Consider the following 20,767-nt stretch of genomic DNA (forward strand, 5'->3'; position numbering starts at 1 on the left):
ACCAGGCGATCTATCAGCGGCCAGAATTGTTTCGTTTTTACTTCTTTCATGACTTAATCAGGCACTCTCAAAGCTCAAGTCTTCAATGCTCAATCCTGCTCGAATACAGTACTTTGGGCCTTTGAACACCGGCCATGTCTTATGGTTCTCTTGGCGTCCATTGATTTCCATCTTCTTGGATGAACACCTCTAGTACAACACTTACCTCGCAGCGGCATACATACTACTAACGTCCGCACAATAGGTACATCCGTTCTTGGAATATGTACTGAAGTCAAAGATGTGCAAGACACTGAAATCATCATGTAGAAAGAACACAGGCTATTTTCATTACGCCTCATGGCTTGTGCATTTCGGTATCTTATCAATGTCACCCTACTTTCCAAACCAGTCCAACACAATACTACAAGCTACCTTCTAGAACTTCTGCATCCGTGGCACCTGTTAGGTAACATGTCAGATTAGGAAGGTGTCCGCCATTCTCTGTATCCTCCGATTTACACAACTACACCTGTCTGTATCAATGTTGCTGGTTCGATATTAAGAGCAAAGACCCTGGATCTGCATAGATTGGCCGAGAGCAAAACGGGCGGGTAACGCAAGTAACGCACGCGGTGTTTCGGCCGATGTGCCGCTCTGGGGTCAAAGGTTGGGGTACCTCGGCTCATCCCCGTATTATCCAACCACCCTGTCTTACTTCAATCTGTATCATCTCTCAAGCTGAACGTAGGTACATAGTAAATACCAATTGCAACCTTTTCCATTGTACTGCATTTTCCACTGTATCACTTACCGTTGTACATCTACCCTGTTTTCTTACTTTAACCAGATCATACGTAAATACCCAACATGAAGGGAATCCAGGTAGCACAATATGTAAAGGTAAGCCTCGCGTTACCTCTGACAGCACATGCTGCCATGTATCTGACACCGATTCCGTCTTTCAGGGCCCCAAGGAGCTCAAGGTCACCGACCTCGCAGACCCGAAGCCAGGCCCTGACGACTATTTGATTGAAGTGCACGCCGCCGCCACCAACTTCTTCGACATCCTGCAGATCCAGGGCAAATACCAACACCAGCCGCGTATGTTCATCTCTACTACCACTTGCTTATGTACTCTTTTCTGACCCCTTGTAGCCTTCCCCTGGGTCTCCGGCGCCGAGTTCTCCGGCATCGTCCTCGCCACCCCAGCCAACAGCAAATCTCCCAAGTTCCCCGTCGGCAGCAAAGTCTTCGGCGCCAGCCAAGGCGCCTACGCCACGCAAGTGTGTGCGCGCGCGAGGTCCAGCTCCTGCCCGTCCCCGCGGGCTGGTCCTTCGAGGACGCCGCCGGCCTCTTCGTGACCGCCCCCACGAGCTACGGCGCCCTGGTCCTGCGCGCGGGCGTCAAGGCCGGTGACATCGTCCTCGTGCACGCGGCGGCGGGCGGCGTCGGGCTAGCTGCCGTACAAGTCGCGAAAGCGTTCGGCGCCACCGTCATCGCGACGGCGGGGTCTGAGCGCAAGCTGCAGGTCGCCAAGCAGTTCGGCGCCGACCACGTCGTCGACTACCGCGCCGCGGACTGGCCGGACCAGGTGAAGAAGCTGACCCCCGGCGGGAAGCGGGGCGTGGATATCGTGTACGACCCCGTGGGCATGGTGGACAAGAGCACCAAGTGCATCGCGTGGAACGGGCGGATCCTGGTCGTGGGGTTCGCGGCGGGCGCCATCGAGAAGGTGGCCATGAACAAGGTCCTCCTGAAGAACATCAGCCTCGTCGGCATCCACTGGGGCCAGTACGCCGTGCACGAGAAGGAGAGCGTCCCCCTCGTCTGGGAGGGCATCGGCAAGCTCATCGCGCAGGGCAAGTTCCGCGGCACCACGTTCACGGACAAGGAATATGTCGGGCTCGAGCGGATCCCCGATGCGCTGCTGGCGCTGGGCGGGCGGGAGACTTGGGGCAAGGTTGTTGTCAAAGTGCCCCAGGGCGGGCAGAGCAAATTGTAGGGTCCCAAGATAGGGTTCAAATACCCCTACGAATGTATACTAGAGTTCTTTAGAAATATGCAATGCTTGACTTGATATATGCGTGGTGTATTTAACCTTCCTATATACATGGTACGCTCGCTAAACCTCAAATATCCTCCTTCAAAAACTCATGATCCCCGTACCCCATATGCCGAATCTGGATCTGCATGCTGTCGAGCACCCGCCGCCGCATCCGGGCCTCGGCCTCGACGATGTCCGTGTTGAGGAACGCGCCGTGCGTCGACCGGAACTCGTGCTTTTGAGAATATTCCACATCCGCACCAGCTCCGCGGGCGGCAGCGGGATCATGTTGGGGATGCTCCACATGAAGGCGTAGCTGTTCATCCCGCGCGGGCGGTGCCGCGCCTCGCCCACCGCGTCCGCGTGCCAGCTGCCGAGCCCCGCGGGCGTTGTTAACAGTGTATCGGCGATAAGCAGGCGCCGTCTATAAAGTAATACGCAGGAGCCCGGGAAGTGTCCGCCGAGCTTGAGGATCTTGATGCCGGACGGCGACGCTTGCTGCAACTGTTGCTGCGGCTGCCCGCTCTCGTCGTAGTTGCTCGGTTTCAGCTCCAGCTCCATCTCCTCTGTCCCCTCCGGCACGAAGACCTGGTGCTCTTCATCCGTCTGCGCCAGCCATTCCTTGTCTTCGGCCGCGAGGTAGACGGGACAGTTGAAGGCGCGCGCCCACTCGAGGTGCGTCGAGTAGTAGTGCGGGTGCGAAATCACAATAGCGGTCAGCCCGCCCAGGGCGCGGATCTGGATGAAGGTCCACTCGTCCAGCAGCGTGACGCAGTCCCAGAGCACGTTGCCGTGGCGCGGGGTCCGAATCAGAATGGCGCGCTGGCCGATGGCCACCTTAGGCTCCGTCACGATCGACGTGAACGCCCAGCTGTCGCCGCCGTCATCGTCGCCCGACGAGGGCAGCGAGGTGCGCGAGAACAGCGGCGTGAAGGTGTTTCTGTGGCCCGAATTGCGCAGCTCGTCGAGCGTGGTGAAGGCCTGGCCTGTCTGGGGGTGAACTGGCGCGGGTCGTCGCAGATGAAGCACGTCTTGACGGCCTGCCGGTCCGCGGTCGGGAACTGGGTGCCGCACGCCGTGCAGACCAGCCAGGAGCCCGTTCGGTCGGGGTCGTACTGCAGCTCGCCTTCCGCCGACATTATGGGTCTGTATGATCTTGTTTCCTTTTGGGAATTTCTCAGTCTTCCTGGGTTCCTACCACCGGCCGTTGTGTCCTGGATTGTGCTGACTGATATCCATCACGTCATTGCCTCAAACCTCGGCATTTCCGTCCCGCAATCAGCATCAGCTCCGGTTTAGCGGGGTAGCCACTTACATGCTTACCAGACTGCATTTACAGCTGGAATCCTCAGCATTACACACTTCGTGTCAATAGCTTTTCTTCTGAATGCGAATGATTGCGATTATCCCCTGAGAAACATGCATAGAAGGACATATTGTTCGCATTGGCGCTTTTGTCATGGAAGGTTCCTCTGATCAAACATCAGGGCGTGTTCGTTAGGACCGTCTGGTTCGTCGTCTCTTCGGACCAACTTTACCTGATAAGCTTTCAATGGCGACTGCCTGGGCAGCAAGGTGAGATCGCGCCCTTCGCATTACAAGACGAGGTCGCTGCAGTAAGGTAGGGTCGTAGGTTAATAATTCGTGTCTCCGTGACTTCTTGTCGCAAATTAATCCCAGCAATAGCATCTCCCACTTTGCGCAACAGTCCTCTGCACCTGAAATCGAACGTCTACTTCCCAAACACACAATGACTGAAGACCTTGGCAATGCCGAATACACGCTCTACTCCGCGCCCTTCTCCCTGTACTCCATGATGGCCCGCCACACGGCCCTCCTCGGCCCCACGACGGCGAACGCGCGATCGCCCAAGCAAGTCACGCTCCGCTTCGTGCACCATAAGAAGGACGAGAACCTGGCAGAAGACTACCTCGTCCACATCAACCCAAAAGGTCAGGTCCCCGCCATGACGGGCGGCCCTCTCCAACAGCCGCTCACGGACAGCATCTCCATCACGCTCTACCTGGCCGAGACGCACTACCCCGCCATGCTGCCGGCCGCGCACGCGGGCGTCATCAGGGACTTGCTCGGGCGGTTCCATGCCATTCCCGGCCTGTCGTTCACCAATAAGAATCCCACCAAGGAGATGACGCAGCGCAACCCGTCGCCAGTCGAGGAGATTCTCAAGAGAACGGACCTCAGCCCGGAGTATCGCAAGGCCCTGGAAGGCAAGCTCAAGTTGTAAGTCTAACCTTTTTCAATGAATGGCTTATGCAAGCACTACATACTCCCTTCTCTACTTTCTCCCGCCCGCCCACATGTGCTACAGAGCTCCTACCAGTTGACCTACTCACTTACATACAGCCACAACGAGAACAACGCCCTCGCCTTCCAGCCCGCCGTCGTAGCCAAAGCCCACGCGGACCTGCGTACCATCTTCGCCGAGATCGTCGCGCACCGCGAGCGCAGCGGCCCCTCACCGGAATGGACTTTCGGCAACGACGTGGGCCCGACCGCGCTCGACAGTCACCTCCTGCCGCTCGTGCTGCGCTGCGTCGACGCCGGGAACGGGAAGCTGGTGCCCCCGGAGCTGCGGCGCTGGGCCGCGGCGCTGGCGGGGGGACCCGTCTGGCAGAGGGTCATGCATGGCAAGCCGACGCTGTGGGATGCGTCGATGGGGCCGGTGGAGGAGATGGGGGAGATGATGGTGCTGTGAGACGGTGGTGACATGGTTACTGAGTGATGGTTTGGCGGTCTGCATGGGGTCGTGTGTTTATCTAACTGAGCCTTTCTTCCTAACGTAGACATAGTTCCTGAACATGAACACAGACTGCTCGTTTCAACCAAACAGCCAATGTCTTTTCCCTTAATGGCTAACTGCAGACCGTATAACAAAGTAAGGCGCAATGCTTTTTTTTCTAAGATAGCTTCCGCAAGAGACTTATCAGCCATTTTTACTGTACGACGTGTAGTCGCCTACTCACACAACCAGCCCCGGTCACTGAACGTGATGAAGACATGGTGACATCTTGGGCATACCTGTATTAATCGTAGTGTGTCGAAGGTCTCGTTTTCTTATTTTTGAGTCGCCTAACAAAGACGCGCCGTTGAACTCAACTTTTCTCGAACCCAGGGTGTTATTTCTGCATCGGGCAATAACCTTCAATATTCTCCAGGTGGGCGCGCCCTGTAAGTTGTCAACTCTAGCGGGGTAAATTCAACATCGGCTGCTTTTTAGGATCACCCTCATCGAGACGAAATGAGACGAGACGAGACGAGATCAACTCCTACCTCACATGCAATCAACACCATAGTGTTTTGCTGTTGCTACTTGCCTGCCTGCCTGGCATCTCGACATTCGAACTTACTGCTGTGCACAAGCAGCTCCCTTCCCTGCAGGCTGACGAGTGTCCATCTTTCAGGTACCGAAGCCACCGGCAGACCAGGATCCGTGAGCACGTCCAGCCCCGCTGTCGATTTAACCTTGTCGTATTCGGACCTTCAACCGGCTTCTTCCGCGGCAGGGGAAGCGGAAGCACTTATTTATTCTCCCTTGGTCCCTGCAGCTTGGCCCTTCTTGGTCCTCTGTCACCAGTAAGCTACCTGCATGTACTCGTATGCATACTTGTTGGTTCCATTATTGAACACCCAAGATGACGCGCCCTAAGGGAATCCACACTAAAGCCCTCACGCAGCAGGACCACGACCGCATCAACATCCTGTACCGCGACGCCCTGCGCACGCGCAAGGAGATCGAGGCCATCACGGGTTTTACGGAAAGCCAGATCAAGCGCGCCCTGTCCACCAAGTTCGTCAGCCGCGGGACGGGCCGGCCGCCCAAGCTGACCAAGGCCCAGGAGGACGAGCTGGTCGCGTACGTGACGGCCAACCGGGAGCAGCAGGCCATGTCCTACCTCGAGCTCTCCCGGGAGCTCTTCGGGCACGAGTTCGGCGAGTACGCGATCCGGTCTACCCTCCGGCGGCGCGGGTTTTGTCGGTACAACGGCAAGACGAGGCCGGAGCCGGGCAAGGGTCCGCGGGTAAGGCTGTCGGATACGGCTTCTTTTTCTTCGTCGTCTTCGTCGTCGTCATCGTTGTCGCGTGGCATTGGTACGAGGGAAGCGGTTCTTAGCTTGGGCCAGAGAGTGAGTGAAGATGAGGGAAACCAGGCAAGTCGCGCCCTCGGCGTTGCCAGCATCTGCGAGTAGTGAGCGGCATGTTCCCGGTGTCGGACAAAGCACTGTCGATGATGCGGAACGTTCGGACTCAAGACAGGTGGAATCAAGGAGGACACGGCTCGGTGTCTTGATAGGTTCTGGGATTATCCAGTTACCGATATGGGGTAGATTTCCCGCTGCACAGCTAGATGGACTTATGAACAACGCTACTGACGTACACTGCCGCAACGTGTGCAGGTTTTGCCATGAGCTACGGCGTCTTCCAGCAATACTACTCCGACAACTGGACGTTGGAGGGCGATCGGAGCAGCACCGGTTTCATCGGCACGACCGCCAACGGCGTCATGTATCTGTCCATGCCGTTCCTCTTCGCCCTCTTCACCAGGCGGTGGGCCCATCGGCGCCAAGCCGCCGCCCTGTGCGGCACAGTCATCGCGTGCGCCAGCTTCTTCCTGTCCTCGTACAGCACCAGCATCGGGCACCTGGTCGCGACCCAGGGCATCACGTCTGCGCTTGGTTGCGCTCTCATTTACAGTCCCATCACGCTCTCTCTGGGCGAGTGGTACAGTGCCAGCAACCGGGCGCTGGCATACGGGATCGTGCTGTCCTGCAAGAACGTCGTTGGGACTAGTTGTCCGTTCCTGCTGCGGGCTCTCATCGACACTTACGGCTTTCGGACGGCACTGAGGGCGTGGACTGGCATTGTCGGAGGAATGAGCATCATTGCCATCTGCATGATCCCAACCCACCCCTCGAAACTCCTAGCGCACGAGACGAGAGCACGCAAGATTCCGTGGGACTTCCTACGACACCGTTCCATCTACTTCTACAGCACCGCCATCATCTTCCAGAGCTCAGGCTACGGCATCCCGCAGACGTACTTGAGCACCTACGCCCGCGACATCCTCCTCCTGTCGCAGACCTCGGGCACCCTAATGCTAGCACTCTTCAACGCGCCCGGCATCATTGCATCCTCCTTATTCGGCTGGCTTAGCGACTACAAGCGCATCGCCCTCTCGGCCCAGGTCGTGTCAGCGATCCCGCCCCTCGCCTGCGCCGTCGCCACGTTCCTCTTCTGGGGGCTGACTACTGTGCAAGGCGGCATCGGCCTCCTCGTGGTGTTTTCGGTCACGTTCGGCTTCTTCGCGGGTGGGTACAGCGCCACTTGGGGCGGGATGCTGAAGCAGCTGGAGCGCGAGGCCGCGGAGCGGAACGAGGCCATCGATCCGGGGATGCTGTACGGATTGCTCAACGGCGTGCGGGGAATCGGGTATGCTGGTGGCGGGTTCGCGGGCGTGGGGCTGCTCGATGCGGGAATGGTCACGGCCAGTACGCGGTTTGGGTACGGGACCTCGTATGGGTCTATCATCCTCTTTACGGGGATTACTTCGCTTTTGGGCGGTTGGGTCGTTCTGTGGAGGTGGGATTTGAGGAGGGGGGTCTTGTTGGTGTCAGAGTTGGCGAGAATAGTGAATAGGCTTCATTTTTGACTTTTTTAGTTGAAAACGGAGGGCATCATAAAATCATATTTCACAGAAGCATTGTGCTCGCGATGGTACAGTCACTGAATTTCATATAAGACATGAGTTAGGGTTATGAATGTAAGATTGATGAGAGAGAGTATAGTCGAAACTATGGTGCAAAGGCTTTCCCAGTGGGCAAGTGTCCAGCCCAGGCTAGCTATGTACAAACACAGTAGTCAAGCTGTTCGAAACTAACCATGACCTGCCCCTTTATCGTAGTAGTACTGCCTCTAGCAGACCAACTTGAACCCGCCGAACTTGGCCTCGGCGGGACCGTCCATGACCACACACTCGCCCTTGACGGCGAGGAAGTCGCCGCCCGTGGTGACGTTGCAGTCGGTGCTGGAGTACAGGTGGACTGTAGGAATAGACAAAGCAATCAGCATTTCCTCCTTCTGGGAATAAGTGTAGATGGCGGATATTCAAGGGGATATAACAACTTACGCTCGCAGCCGGGGGTGATCTCGGACAGGGTGACGGCGCCCGGGCGCGGGGTCTGCTCCAGCCTGTGGCACTCGTTGGCGGACTCCCGGTCGGTCAGGTGGTAGCCCGAGCTGGGGACGCCGCAGTCCTTGCCGGCCCAGTAGTCGAAGGTGGCGCGTTGGGCCAGGGGGTGGCGGCGGCCAGGGAGGCGAGGAAGAGGGCGGCGTAAGAGAACTGCATCTTGGATGAAAAGGCTGGTTGGTAGAGACTGAAGTGTCTTGAAGATGGATAGGAGTGTGTGGAAGGTTATTGTTGTGTTGACTGGTTTACTATTTGGGTGGTGAGTAGTGGATTTTGGATATTGCCAGCGACATGATCTCGTCCCCTTCTTATAGCTAAATTCTCGAAGAACTCATTAATTCGGCTGCCTGAATGAACGGGGATGCCCTCACAGCCATCATCATCATCATCAACGTCAAACTGCCGTGCCGCAAATTGTTGTCCGACTGAGCCTCGAATTCTCGCGGCCGATATGGACCAAAGTCGCCCAAATGCTGGTTCGAGTAGCTATGCGCCGTAAAAAGGTCCCTTACAGACTTCCGGAAGTTGACATTGTCGGTCGTTGTCAACCGCATGCCTATCCACTCTTGCCTTGGGCGGCCATTCGGGTCCTATACAATTCGGCTGCCTTGGTGTGACCCCATATGGGACCCACTCTTGACCTTTTGACAAGCGGGTACGGGAGTAGAAAGACGGGGTATTATAGTAAAAAGGTCCACTCCTATTCGGAAAGGACGAGACTGCATATCCCCAAGTTGAAAAAAGACATACGGGAGCCCTGTCATAATATTGACGTGAATAAGCTGACTCGGGGGCTCAGTTCTCCTCTACTGCACCTCCTGGAATTTTGGTTCTTGAAATGATGCTGGCATTAGACGAACCTATCCTGTTTTTACAGCTGTAGGGCGCAGGCATGAATAGCGGGAAATCGACCGTAGGTAGGTCAATTACGCGAAATAATGACATAAGGGGGGCTTGGTGAACTTCCTCAACATAGAAAAGATTTGCAATGGCCCACCTACATCAATTCTATTCCGTACGAATATGGAAGTTGGCAAACCGAGTTGTATACGTGAAGGATCAAGCTTATAGTATAGCTACAGGTGAACTGGGCCCCAAATACGATCTGTAGCTATTGCAAAAACAATTACATAGCGTTACGGCAACCGGCGTTGTCCATGTTGCCCCTTTCTTCATTGGATACCAGGCCTGTACTTATAGGCGTAACTTGATTCGGCGCAGCCCCTCACGGGCAACCGAGGCGTCCACCAGACACATCGCCATCGCCTTCAAAAATCCACAGCAGCAGACCTGCTGACCTCACCATACCGCAATCCGGAAGAACTCGAGTATACCAACGCACCACTTTGGTGGACCCCAAGTCAAGGCAACCACTTAACGACCATACGCCGTATTAACCGAAACCCAACCTTCATCCCAAAGGACCAAAAGCAAAAGCGGCATGGAAAAAATAAATGCAGGAACGAGAGAGAGAGAGAAAGACAAGACAAAACGATTGCCGCTTAGATGGATCCGATCCAAGCCACCTCAACAGTTGACCATGTCCCTCTCGTGAAGCATCTGCCACTTGTCGTGCGACGCGTTGATATGGTCCCGCAGCCTCTCGACGGACTCGTACACGTCTGTCCTGCCGCTCGAGGTGCACAGCACACAGCCGAACCCGCCCGTGCCGCAGTGCGACTTGCCCAGGAACCTTGGCGTCAGCTGGAACCCGTCCTTGATGGTCGTGGCGAAGGCGGCCTTTTTGCGGTTGTTGGAAGAGGACATAGGGTCTCTGCTGTCCCCGCCATCGTTTCCATTTCCATTCCATCTGTAACCACACTGACTGCAGCAAGTGTCCCTCTTCCGATGAAAGGCCGACAACGATGATGATGACGAAGACAAAGGCGTGGCCTTCTGCAGGTCGACCTGGTACTTCATGGCCTCGGGGCAAAAGACGCTGAAGACGCTCGCGCGGGGCCGAGGCCCGAACTCGGATGTGCAAGTCGACTGCAGGTCGTCAGGGGAATCACCTTGGGCGTCGGTGGCGGAGACGGTGGCGATCTGGCATGGTGGTGGGATGGCGTGTTGTTCATGGCGGCGACATCCGTCTCATTGCCTTCTTCATCGCCCCCAGCAACTTCATCCATCCCTTCGCCTTCTTCCCCTTGTCCTCCTCCTTGACCATCACCACCAGTACCATTCCAAATCCTCCCCTCAGCCCCGTCGTCATATCCCGCCAGCTCGGGAGCGAAGTCCGTCTCTGCATCTATCTCGACAGGAGAAGAGGGCTCAGCACTCGGCCGTCGCGGAGGTGGTTGCCGGATGGGAAGCTCGCTCGGGACCAGGCGACCCACGGCTACGCGCTGGTACTGCTCCGCGAGGGCGCGCAGCGACGATATGCGCGCCGCCTCCGAGGCCCGAATCATCTCGAACAGGCCCAGCGGGGCATTGTCGCGCCGAGCAGCGCTGTGCAGCGCCTCGACGTGCGCTTGCAGCATTTCGAGGCTGGCTTGAAGCGATCCACGGCATTGCTCTGTTGTCGCAACAGTCAGATACTCAGGGGAGAAACCAAGATAGGTAAGGAACGATGGTGCCGATGTGTCTTACTGTCGCCGGTTGAAAACGTATCGCCGAGAACGTCCACGCCGCTGTCGTAGACCTGTCGCAACCGAGACGCCGATACCATGAGCGAGGTGCTCAATCCACAGCTACCACTGTCGGACACCTGACCCCTCCGGGAATGGCCTCGATAATGGTTCGCCTGCCCCTGCTTCCGCTGCCATCTCGTGTAACATTCCAGCCCATCATCGTAGGTAGACACCAGCGCCGTGACAAGATCGCCGACCGTATCGAGATCCATATGCAGCAGGGCTGTACTCGAAGCTTCATCACATCCGGCTAATCATCATTCGAGAAACTCGTGCGGGACGGCTGGTGATCACACTTTCAATCTACTGGGTTTAGGTGAAGAAACTGCAAAAGAGATGAGCGAAAGTGCGTGCATACGCCGTCGTTCAGCTTGCTGCCTCGGTCGGAGAGATAAGGAAACGAAAAAGTAATCAAAGTGAGACACGTTGGAGAGACGGTACATGTGCGCCCTGCATGTCGATACTACGCGGACCATGCACGCCGCGACGTAATGTAGTAGGGCTAACCAACGGCAGAGAGAGAGAGGGCGTGACCCCTGCGCCGTCTCGTCAGGAATGAACGCCCTTATCTCTGACGAGGGGACCAGCCGTGATGTTTGCTCAGTGCACATTAGCATTGGACGGGGTATGATGTGGCGTCTAATAGCCGATTTCCTCTCCCGTTATCGATGTGGCTGTTGCTTTGTTGGGTAGCAGAGGAAGTAAAGTTGGCCGGCTGGGATAATGAGTCGAACACCTACTGGAATGCTACAAGCCACTGGCGATCGATCGGTGTGTAATACCTGCATCCAAATCTTGACCATGTATAACAAGATGCATGCCATATCAGTCGGGTCCCATTCCGAGACGAATGCAATGAGCGGCTCAAAAGAAAAGAATGGAGGAAAAGCACAGTCACCCGATAGCCCTGAATTTCTCAGCAGACCGTACGGTGTAGGATGGCCGCTAATGTGACTGCCGCTGGCCCCTCCTTGACAGATCCCTGCCACCCAGCGTGTTCCCCCCGAATTGCCAACTGGATAATGTCTCCACGCCCACACGTCCGGGGAACGCTGACGGGATGCCGATCACAACTAACGTCGGGTCGTACTTTGTTGCCTTCCTGAAGGGCTTTCCTAAATCCAAGGTCAAACTGTGGTCCCCTTGGCTGCAAATCGGCTGCGTAAAGTGCGCCGGAGGCCGTGGACCTCGTACAACCGCTGCAATCGCAAAAGGTCAAATGCCAGAATCAGTACGGGACTGTCCGTCAAGCCCCATTTGTTGCTACCCCTGCTGGTCCGGATCCGGGTCCTGCATCGCATGATCCGCAGGTACCCGTTGCGCTCCCGGATCTTGAGATGCATGGGAACCATTGCCGGACCCGATGCCGGAGCTTACAAGGGCCCGATTCGGCCGCCAGACTACTTGAGAAGCTCAATAGTCCGTCGCCTGTCCAAGCTGGCAACCGGGTTCGACAAGGTCTACTTAAGCGCTTCGGCAGATGAGACAAGGCATGCGCCCGACGACGACTACATTCGTGGGATTGCTAGCAAGGGGGAATGGAGCAAAACCAGCAAAGGGACTTGGAGCAACTATTTACCTCTACCCAGCAACTCATCGCTATTATTAAGGAGCGGTAACTTTGCGGTACAAACACCCTGAGGTGCCAGCTTCACGAAGAAAGACAAAATGCTGTTAAGCATGACCGTGCATGTCTGACACGTTGTTGAGGCATACACGTTTCACACTCCTTTCATTCAATATGCCGCTCAGGCAAGAATCGTACGTGGAATGGGTGTCACTCAAAGACAACACATAGTGGTCTGGATTTCCAGGCTGAAATGTCCAGAACCACCGAAAATGGTAAAACACCATGGCTTTGTCCCACCCAGGCAAACAAAGGCAGATGTTGGTCGCTTTCAGAACACACTACATTATATAGTGAGCCAGTCTCCCACCCTTGTTTTATGGCGTTTGCACTCTTTCTATACATAGATAATACGCATTGTTCGCAGAATGGACATATCCCTAACAACCGAAAGCATCAACGCTTACGCATACGATTACAGAATATGGACGTGATGGCTTCGTTACACAGCCACAACATGATACCGAGGGTGGAACGGCGACTGAGGAGGGTGGAGAGCAACCTATCGCGGATCTCTGGGTTATCGTCACTTTCTGGCTCGATTCGCTCCAACACATCGTCGTCTTCCTGGTCCAGCCAGGCCAGTCGGCAGCCCACGATCATCGAGCCAGATCAAGACAATCTCTACACTCTAGCACCTTCTTTGCATGGACACTCTACTCCCTGTAAGACCACCCCCTGCGAGGTTTTTGTCGCGGTTCCCGAGGAAGATGAGAAGAAAGATGACATCCAGCTCCATGAAGAAAAAGGAGACGCGCTGCAGGGAGACAATGGAGACGATGGTGCATCTACTGTTACTAACCATCACCACTGCATTCTAGACCTCGACGTTGACGGCGTCCCAACGACGTACTCAGAGGACAAGGGCTCGGCCTTCACCGAGGACTACGTCATGCAGGTAGAACAAGAGCTCTACGACGCGCGCGAGAACGTCCGGAAATCCAAGAAGAACCTGCAACACTTTACTGTCCTCCACGACCGGGCGCTGCGGTCCAAGGATTTCGACAAGCCGCCCGCGCGCAGCCCCGATTATTACTTGCCCGAGGCCCGCTACGATCGCGAGGTGTCGGTCGCGGACGGCAGCACCATAGAGCACCAACAACACCCACTTGTGCACGCGACGCCGCGGCACTGGGGGCTCATCGCCGAGGTCGAGGCCAAGATGCAGAAGTGGCAGCAGGATGTCGACGAGTGGGAGGAGACGGTGGTGCAGCTCAACGCGGAGATCCTGAGTTTCCAGATGGATACCGATGTAGTCCTCGAAGAGGTTGAAGATCTTGATTGCGGCTGTCGTCAAGACAAAGAAGAATCATCTGCTGGTGGCGGAAAGACGCATCATGGCCATGGTGGAAACAAAAGGATGCGACACTATTGTGGCAAGGAAGGCAGCAGTGGCAGTGGCAGTAGCACTAGCAGCAGCAGTAGAAGCAGCAGCAGCAGCAGCGGTCATTCACGGAGATATGTATGGTGAAAAATGTAAATGCTATGGAATTGCTGGACTTATCCTTTGGTTCTACGTAGAGACTTTGTGTCCCTGACTTATTCCCCCTTGGCACCCACCACGGTATTCACCTCCCTTTTCGTCAACCCAAGCCAAGCCGCCCCATCTCGTCGCCTACACCAAACTAATCTCACGATAAGCTCCCTCATCTTCAACAACAACAACAAGAACCTGCCTGGTTAGCTCAATCGGTAGAGCGTGAGACTCTTAATCTCAAGGCTGCGGGTTCGACCCCCGCATCGGGCTCAATTCCCGATGCATCCTACTCAGTAGGATACGTCTTCTTTTTGACTTTCTTTTTTCTTCTCTCTCTCCTTTTTGCCTTTATTGTTTTGGGATCTCTATAACCTTTTGGTCCCTGAAGAAATTCCCGTTCCAGATGCAGTTTCGCTGGTCAGCGCCGAGACTGGGAGTTTTTCATTACCGTCTTAATGTTCGAGATGAGTATTCTAGACAAAGTGGGAATGACGAGAGATAGAGGTATCACGTTATAATCAGGTTTAATATTTCGAAGACTACGCTCATGCCATAGTTGAAGTCACCCAAGCATACGTGACAGATGTGAAGTGGCCAAAACCAGCTATCTCGGACTTTGGAAGCCACAGGGGGTGTCAACATGTATTGTTCATGAAGTTGGCAATGCCGCGATATGAACACATGGGTAAATATCCCGAAGAGGTCACGTTTTCAATGCCAATAGTATATGTCCGAGTCTGTAGCGTGCATGTTCCTTCTTCAAGGGAGGGCATGGGTACGTCATCATATCTGCAGGGTCTCTAGAAACTAATAAGGAGATCAACTTCCCCGACTCCTCTGGACCCAGATGCCGCTTTCAAGGGACGTTTGAGGCGGTGCCCTGGTTATTGATACTCCTTGAAACAGAGGTGTTGACTGTAAATAGAACCGTCTTTGTTTGCTACCCCTAGGGCGCTAGAACAGGACCATTCCTTCCATTTAATTTCCATCATTGTGAACAGACTTGTAAACCACTAAGAATATACAATATGCATTGTCCACTGCCAGGGAAAAACCTTTGTGCCTGGGAGAGAATAGAAACTGTGCGATCCAGAGTTTGTAGATAAAGAACACAATCTTCCTTGGTCTAATTAGAAACAGGCCCTTTTGGTAAACAATAGAAGCCATGCGAGTGCGCTCTTATAGATACTGGAAGCTTCGGCTGCAAAGCAAGTGACAATTTCAAGTCTTCTTCCATCCTTCTCCTTCATAAGACAGCGAGCCTGTAGCATCGCATTTTCTCTTCTATTCGCTGTCTTCTGTTCTTCCCGTTCCTTCTGTGCTTCGCTTATTAGCTTCTGCACCTCTTTTGGGCTTCTTGGTACTGTTAGTTCCAAAGAAGTCATATCCAGACGAATAGAAGCTAAGCCCAGCGCTTATAAACGAAAGCAGGCGTCATGTGCTACCACCCCGAAGTCCTCTGGGCCTGCGGCTGCCGGGAGACGGCCAACAACAACCTGGAGCGCTGCGGCGGGGCCATGGCCTACGGCATCAACTGCATCGGCACCATGCCGGCCCCGGCGCACCGCACACTACACATGGCCATCCCCTGTCCCGACTGCAGAAGCAGGCTCAAGCGCGCAGCTTTGGAGCAGCAAGGGAGAGACGAGCGGAATCCACGGATGTTAAGACGCATGACGGCGTGCTTCTAACCTATAGGGGAAGGGAAAGGGATGGAAGGTGTCTCTTGAGATGCTGGGCGTAGCTTACCTTTTCACTTGAGAGAAAGGGTGTTGTAGTATACTTATGTAGGATACGTCTGGAAAGGAACTCTTGGAATCAATAGACAATAGCTCCCCATATCTCTTGAAAACCCGCATTTGATTCGTCAACTGACACATTCGATAGCAATCAAGGTACTTTGCAAAGCTTGTATGGTCCGAATTCACAAGATGTATAGTAGCACATATAGTCCTTTTAGCTTCCTATCAAAATTGTAAAAGGCAAAACAGTTCAAACGCCGCCAGAACAGTTTCTTCCGCTCCGCGTGGAGGGCCTGATGATTTGAAGGTTTCCGACTCATCCCCAATACATCATCTTCGTTTAGTGAGTGAACGAAGCGCGATAGGAACAGGACAGGGTGCCTGGGCTAGCGTTCGACTACCAGGTGCTGCAGATGTGAGACCTGTTTTGAAGATGGAGGGGCACGTCGGGGTGGTTGGGCGGCTGGTTAGTGGCGATGGGCCATGGTCTCGTGCGATGCTTCCTCTTCCTCTCCTCCAGTGGAGTGGCCCAGCTTGAACAAATCCACTCCGGCGGCCCGATAGACCGGCATCCAAGCAGTCAGAGGAGAGGACCTCGTCGGGCAGACGCCCCTCGGAGCCCTTCCGTAAAGACCTCGACCTGGGAGACATCCTGGCCTTGCTGTAGCAAAAATCACATTTCCTCCAGAGGGTCGTCGTCATTCCAGTCCGAGTTTATGGGGAAACCTCTTCCTGCTCTTCGTGACGTCGGCATGTTTTGTTATATTCTTGCTAATCCCCATACGAGACCGGCCGGGTTATGATGTGACAGCGCACATCCGTCGGTCGAATGAGTGCAACAAAACTTCCAACCGTTTTGCCAGCGAAACAAGAGACCATGCCGCGGCTAGACCTTGCCCCATAAGTTCGGATTGGACGTGATGCACAACTCTCGTTTCATGTGCAGGAACCGCCGCCTCTGCTCATGGGCCGCACTGTGCCTCGCCAATTTGGGCGCCGACGACGCAACCGCCGCAGGCGAGGCACCGTCGTCGGGGACACCGGCGAGGGGCACCGGGACCTGCAGGAAGTTCAATTCGTCGGCACGTTGAACGGCCTTGGTGTAGATGCGGGCCATCTGCTCGTACCCCGGACCGGTGGGGTGAGTTCCGTCGCTGGTGATGTCGGACAATTGGAGAGCGTCGGGGTCCTTCGCAGTGGCGTGGTGCACGTCGGCGACGACGATGGGCAGTCCCTCGACCTTGAGCCGGTTGTACAGGTCCAGGAACTGTTGGTTGATGTCCTGAATCAACGGCTCGCAGTGGGGCACGCGGCTGGGCGTCAGGGTGCTGAGGACGACGAGCGCGCGCGGCGACATTTTCAACAAGTCTCGGATGAACTTGCCCATGTCCTGCCCCGCCGTGTCCAGCTCGAACTTCGTCAGGGCGTTGTTGATGCCGGCGTTGATAATGAACACGTTGGGCTTGTACTGCTGCACGGCCGGCCTGGAGCGCTCGTGGACCTGCGAGACGCGCACGCCCAGGTAGGCCTCGACCTCGTTGTCGGCGAAGTCGCCGACCTGCTGCGACCCCACCATGTTGACGGACACGTTCAGGGCCACGAGGGCGTCGCGCAGAGGCTTGCGGAAGCCGGTGTTGCCCGGGGAGTTTTCGCCGCGGACGGTAGAGGCCCCGAGGGGCATGATGCGAAGCGCGGTGCCATTGGCGATGCTCCCGGGGAATTGACGTCTGTCGGCGGGCGTTGTCGCTGGTGCGAGTCAGTTTCTGTGTCGCGAACCTGGGGTTGGGGGGGACAATTGGGCGGAGGAACATAATTACCTTCTGCTGGTTTGGGTTTATTGTCATGATTTGCAAAAACGTTGCTTGCACCGAGCGCTTTGCGGAGATCTTGTAAGCTCGCCTGATCTGACTCGAGCCTCGATACGAACATACCAATCAGAACAATGGCGACGACGACAAGAAGGGACAGCGTGACGAGAACCCTTTTCGTGCGAAGAAAGGCGAGCCGCGAGCCCGACTTGCCGCCGCTTTTCGGCATTTCCTGGTTGTAGCGGCTCATTGTCGTGTGGTTTTGCGAACCAGAAGGATAAGAAGTTGGGGAGACGGCGTTTCGCGGGTTTTCCCTTGTAATTACCCCGGGAAGCTGGAACGATTATGGCCCCCTTAGCTCTTGGCAAGCGCGCGTCCTTACGTGTACAAAGTGCCAAGCTTTGGGGTTGTGGAGGCTTTGCGGGCGGTCCTTGTTTGCTTTTGGGCTACTCAGCCAGGGGCTGAGCGCTTGTGGTGGTGCCGGAAATCCGGGTTGGCAGCGTCTAACCGTCTTGGCACTTGGCGCCGCAGGGATGGCCATTCGCCAGGTAATTCCGACAGCCCCAAGCAGCCACGCCATAGGCGCTATGTTAGGACCAGAGAGGGAGCTGGGCGGCTACGTATGTATTTATAGTGGCCAGCCAATGTATAGTATTAGGAAAGTCAAGTCTCAGTATGTAAGAGGAACTGCCATCTGCCCTATTATCTCACTATTGTGCCATTGGTAAACGGGATTCCGCGCCTATCAATCCAGACTACAGAACAGCGCATTCTCATTTTAATGGGTATAAGCCTGGAGAAGATACATACACCCTTAGGAGAACAGTTCAATGAAGACAGAAGTTGAAGCATACGTTAAACGTAAAGCTCTAAAGAAAAAGGTCAAGATATTGTTATATCTGCTAATGAAATACACTTGCTCCTTTGGTGGATTGGCACCAAAATGTTTACTACACGTGGGACTGCTTGTCAGACCCGCCCCCGTCCACGCCGATCTGAGCAAGTCAGGGCGATTCACTCTTTATAGACACCGCAGGGGCACATTCGATTGTCGAGTGGCAGTGGGTGCCTGTCTGGAGTCTCGACATCAAGGAAACCGAATTTTTATATATTTGGAAGCTTTTCGTCCGCAACTTTGTTTATATGCAAGAAATCGTTGGCCAAGTCCAAGCTGCCGATCAACTATCCTTCCCAGAACTGACTTTACTGCCGGGATTTGATAGCGAGCAAACTCAAGATGGCAACTATCTGGACTAGGCTAGAAACGAACACCGGAGCGCCTACTACTCGACATTATCTGAATCTTGCGATGATGTATTGAGGCCACCAGAAACCCATAATCAGTGAACAAAACATGATATTTGATCACCAGGTATAAACAAGCATCAAATTACTAACTAGATATTCTGCTGCTTCATGATCATTGAATCGCCGAGTAGGCATTCAGAGCCAGCTGACCCCCAGATGAGCATAGAGCACATTGCTCCCCTCCGCCAGCTCGCCCTTGCGGATCATATCCATCATGCCCGCCAGGCTCTTGCCCTCGTACACGGGATCCGTAATGAACGCCTCGGTCCGCGCCCCGAACCGGATCGCGTCGAGCGTCTGCTCGTCCGGCACGCCGTACACGCCGCCGTGGTACCGGTCATCAAGAATAATGTCGTCGGCCGTGATGTCCTTGTCGCCGTCGAGCCCGATCTTGGTCGCGGTCGTCTTCGCGATGCGCAGGACTTGGTCAAATGTCTGCTTCACGGTCGCCGAGGCGTCGATGCCGATGACGCGGCGCGGGCGCGCCCCGCACTTCTTCTCCGCCAGCTTGAACCCGGCCACCATACCGGCGAACGTGGAGCCCGTGACGGCGCAGACGATGACCGTGTCGAAGAAGACGCCCATCTCGGCCTCCTGGGCCGCCACTTCAAAAAGCCCAGCGCGCGAAGCCGAGGCCGCCGAGCGGGTGGTCCGACGCCCCCGCGGGGATGTAGTACGTCTTGCGCCCCTTGCCCGCGAGCTCGGCCTCGAGCTTCTGGAGCGTGGCCTTGTGCTCGATGCCGAAGCTCGAGGGGTCCAGCCGCGAGTCCGCGCCCATCAGCCGCGCCAGCTGGATGTTGCCCACCTTGTCGTAGCCCGGGTCGGACCACTCGACCCAGTGCTCCTGCACAAGGGCGCACTGCAGGCCCAGCTTGGCGGCCACGGCCGCGACCTGCCGGGTGTGATTGGACTGCACCCCGCCGATGCTGACGAGGGTGTCGGCGCCCTGCGCCCGGGCTTCAGCGGCCAAATATCTGTCGCCATCGTCAACAAACAGAACTGCAGAAAGCCTTGAAAGAGGATTGACTGCACTTACTCGAGCTTCCGAGTCTTGTTTCCTCCATACGCGAGACCCGAGTTGCAGTCTTCACGCTTGGCGTAGACCTGGACCTTGCCTCCGAGCTCTGCCGAAATGCGGGGCAGGTGTTGAATCGGGGATGGTCCGAAGAGGAACGACTCCCGCGGGATGCTCGCAAACGGTTCGGGCAGCTTAACTTGGGAAGACATGATGCCAATGGTATTTGCTTAAGTCTTTAAGATGTGGTTTGTAGTCTTTGGCAAGGGAAGGCCAGACTTTATTGGAGTTGGCTCATGTAAGTAAATAGGGCAGGAGTCTACTCTACCAACGTCTAGCTCCGATGGTCGGGGGAAGCTTCCAACTCTTCGGTACCCGGGCCGGCCGATCCTCAGATATCAACTCCCATTCGGACATTCATTTTTACCCTTGAGGAAAGTCCAGGCGAACGTTATAGTTGCTTGGATAGATACCAAGCCGGACATGTCATGTTGAAGAGGCGTGGAGATCCGAAGCTAACCTTATCTATTATGGGTCACGGTTTCCATTATGTAAGTGCTGTCGGCACTCGCTCGCTCCAGGTGAGGAGTACGAGCCCGGATACGATGACATTGAATTACAGATTTGACTTCATACTGCTTTAGGTCGAGTGGGTTGTGCAACAGGTCGGCTGTGTTACAGTGTCGCAAGGGTAGCGATGCGTATGGGATGGTGTGGGCTGAACAGAGCAAGTGAAGGAGCCTGTATTATTGCTAGGAGTAGTCATGTAGTCATTGGACAAGGAAATACAGTAGCAGTGTAGCCAGCGATATAGAATGGGCAATGAAAATAAAAGAAGGGCTGTGAACTTGCACCGGAAAATCCATCCGGTCAAGCCCCTGTTGCAGGCACAGAGCCAACGACACCACCATCATACAGAAGACCTTACA

The 20,767-nt window shown here is 55.2% G+C and overlaps 12 protein-coding genes across 12 annotated transcripts; 5 read left to right on the plus strand and 7 right to left on the minus strand.

Annotated features, from left to right (window-relative positions):
* Positions 1–849: 849 nt before the first annotated feature.
* Positions 850–1,984, plus strand: PG997_010506 (alcohol dehydrogenase; the record flags this gene model as incomplete). Its single annotated transcript, XM_066814821.1, has 4 exons — positions 850–882; positions 948–1,083; positions 1,138–1,265; positions 1,289–1,984. The coding sequence occupies 4 exons, from the start codon at positions 850–852 to the stop codon at positions 1,982–1,984; spliced, it is 993 nt and encodes a 330-aa protein (XP_066666783.1).
* Positions 1,985–2,125: 141 nt separating this feature from the next.
* Positions 2,126–3,165, minus strand: PG997_010507 (uncharacterized protein; the record flags this gene model as incomplete). The annotated part of the gene is made up of 2 exons (XM_066814822.1): positions 2,126–3,007; positions 3,064–3,165. The coding sequence occupies 2 exons, from the start codon at positions 3,163–3,165 to the stop codon at positions 2,126–2,128; spliced, it is 984 nt and encodes a 327-aa protein (XP_066666784.1).
* Positions 3,166–3,776: 611 nt separating this feature from the next.
* Positions 3,777–4,742, plus strand: PG997_010508 (uncharacterized protein; the record flags this gene model as incomplete). The annotated part of the gene is made up of 2 exons (XM_066814823.1): positions 3,777–4,267; positions 4,391–4,742. The coding sequence occupies 2 exons, from the start codon at positions 3,777–3,779 to the stop codon at positions 4,740–4,742; spliced, it is 843 nt and encodes a 280-aa protein (XP_066666785.1).
* A 937-nt stretch (positions 4,743–5,679) lies between these two features.
* On the plus strand, positions 5,680–6,234 carry PG997_010509 (uncharacterized protein; the record flags this gene model as incomplete). Its single annotated transcript, XM_066814824.1, has 1 exon — positions 5,680–6,234. The coding sequence occupies one exon, from the start codon at positions 5,680–5,682 to the stop codon at positions 6,232–6,234; it is 555 nt and encodes a 184-aa protein (XP_066666786.1).
* A 215-nt stretch (positions 6,235–6,449) lies between these two features.
* Positions 6,450–7,694, plus strand: PG997_010510 (monocarboxylate transporter 2; the record flags this gene model as incomplete). The annotated part of the gene is made up of 1 exon (XM_066814825.1): positions 6,450–7,694. The coding sequence occupies one exon, from the start codon at positions 6,450–6,452 to the stop codon at positions 7,692–7,694; it is 1,245 nt and encodes a 414-aa protein (XP_066666787.1).
* A 263-nt stretch (positions 7,695–7,957) lies between these two features.
* On the minus strand, positions 7,958–9,390 carry PG997_010511 (uncharacterized protein; the record flags this gene model as incomplete). The annotated part of the gene is made up of 3 exons (XM_066814826.1): positions 7,958–8,085; positions 8,172–8,404; positions 9,362–9,390. 3 exons carry the CDS (start codon positions 9,388–9,390, stop codon positions 7,958–7,960), a joined length of 390 nt encoding a protein of 129 aa, XP_066666788.1.
* Positions 9,391–9,758: 368 nt separating this feature from the next.
* On the minus strand, positions 9,759–11,073 carry PG997_010512 (uncharacterized protein; the record flags this gene model as incomplete). The annotated part of the gene is made up of 3 exons (XM_066814827.1): positions 9,759–10,321; positions 10,411–10,746; positions 10,800–11,073. The coding sequence occupies 3 exons, from the start codon at positions 11,071–11,073 to the stop codon at positions 9,759–9,761; spliced, it is 1,173 nt and encodes a 390-aa protein (XP_066666789.1).
* Positions 11,074–13,341: 2,268 nt separating this feature from the next.
* PG997_010513 (uncharacterized protein) lies at positions 13,342–13,833 on the minus strand (the record flags this gene model as incomplete). The annotated part of the gene is made up of 2 exons (XM_066814828.1): positions 13,342–13,775; positions 13,821–13,833. 2 exons carry the CDS (start codon positions 13,831–13,833, stop codon positions 13,342–13,344), a joined length of 447 nt encoding a protein of 148 aa, XP_066666790.1.
* A 1,568-nt stretch (positions 13,834–15,401) lies between these two features.
* PG997_010514 (uncharacterized protein) lies at positions 15,402–15,656 on the plus strand (the record flags this gene model as incomplete). The annotated part of the gene is made up of 1 exon (XM_066814829.1): positions 15,402–15,656. The coding sequence occupies one exon, from the start codon at positions 15,402–15,404 to the stop codon at positions 15,654–15,656; it is 255 nt and encodes an 84-aa protein (XP_066666791.1).
* A 937-nt stretch (positions 15,657–16,593) lies between these two features.
* On the minus strand, positions 16,594–17,765 carry PG997_010515 (SGNH hydrolase-type esterase domain-containing protein; the record flags this gene model as incomplete). The annotated part of the gene is made up of 2 exons (XM_066814830.1): positions 16,594–17,453; positions 17,639–17,765. 2 exons carry the CDS (start codon positions 17,763–17,765, stop codon positions 16,594–16,596), a joined length of 987 nt encoding a protein of 328 aa, XP_066666792.1.
* Positions 17,766–18,958: 1,193 nt separating this feature from the next.
* Positions 18,959–19,408, minus strand: PG997_010516 (uncharacterized protein; the record flags this gene model as incomplete). The annotated part of the gene is made up of 1 exon (XM_066814831.1): positions 18,959–19,408. One exon carries the CDS (start codon positions 19,406–19,408, stop codon positions 18,959–18,961), a length of 450 nt encoding a protein of 149 aa, XP_066666793.1.
* Positions 19,409–19,430: 22 nt separating this feature from the next.
* On the minus strand, positions 19,431–20,050 carry PG997_010517 (putative ACC deaminase; the record flags this gene model as incomplete). The annotated part of the gene is made up of 2 exons (XM_066814832.1): positions 19,431–19,797; positions 19,860–20,050. The coding sequence occupies 2 exons, from the start codon at positions 20,048–20,050 to the stop codon at positions 19,431–19,433; spliced, it is 558 nt and encodes a 185-aa protein (XP_066666794.1).
* Positions 20,051–20,767: the final 717 nt, after the last annotated feature.

The sequence above is a fragment of the Apiospora hydei genome (assembly GCF_038363865.1).
Source record: "Apiospora hydei strain CBS 114990 chromosome Unknown utg000007l_segment0_segment0, whole genome shotgun sequence".
NCBI lineage: Eukaryota > Fungi > Ascomycota > Sordariomycetes > Amphisphaeriales > Apiosporaceae > Apiospora > Apiospora hydei.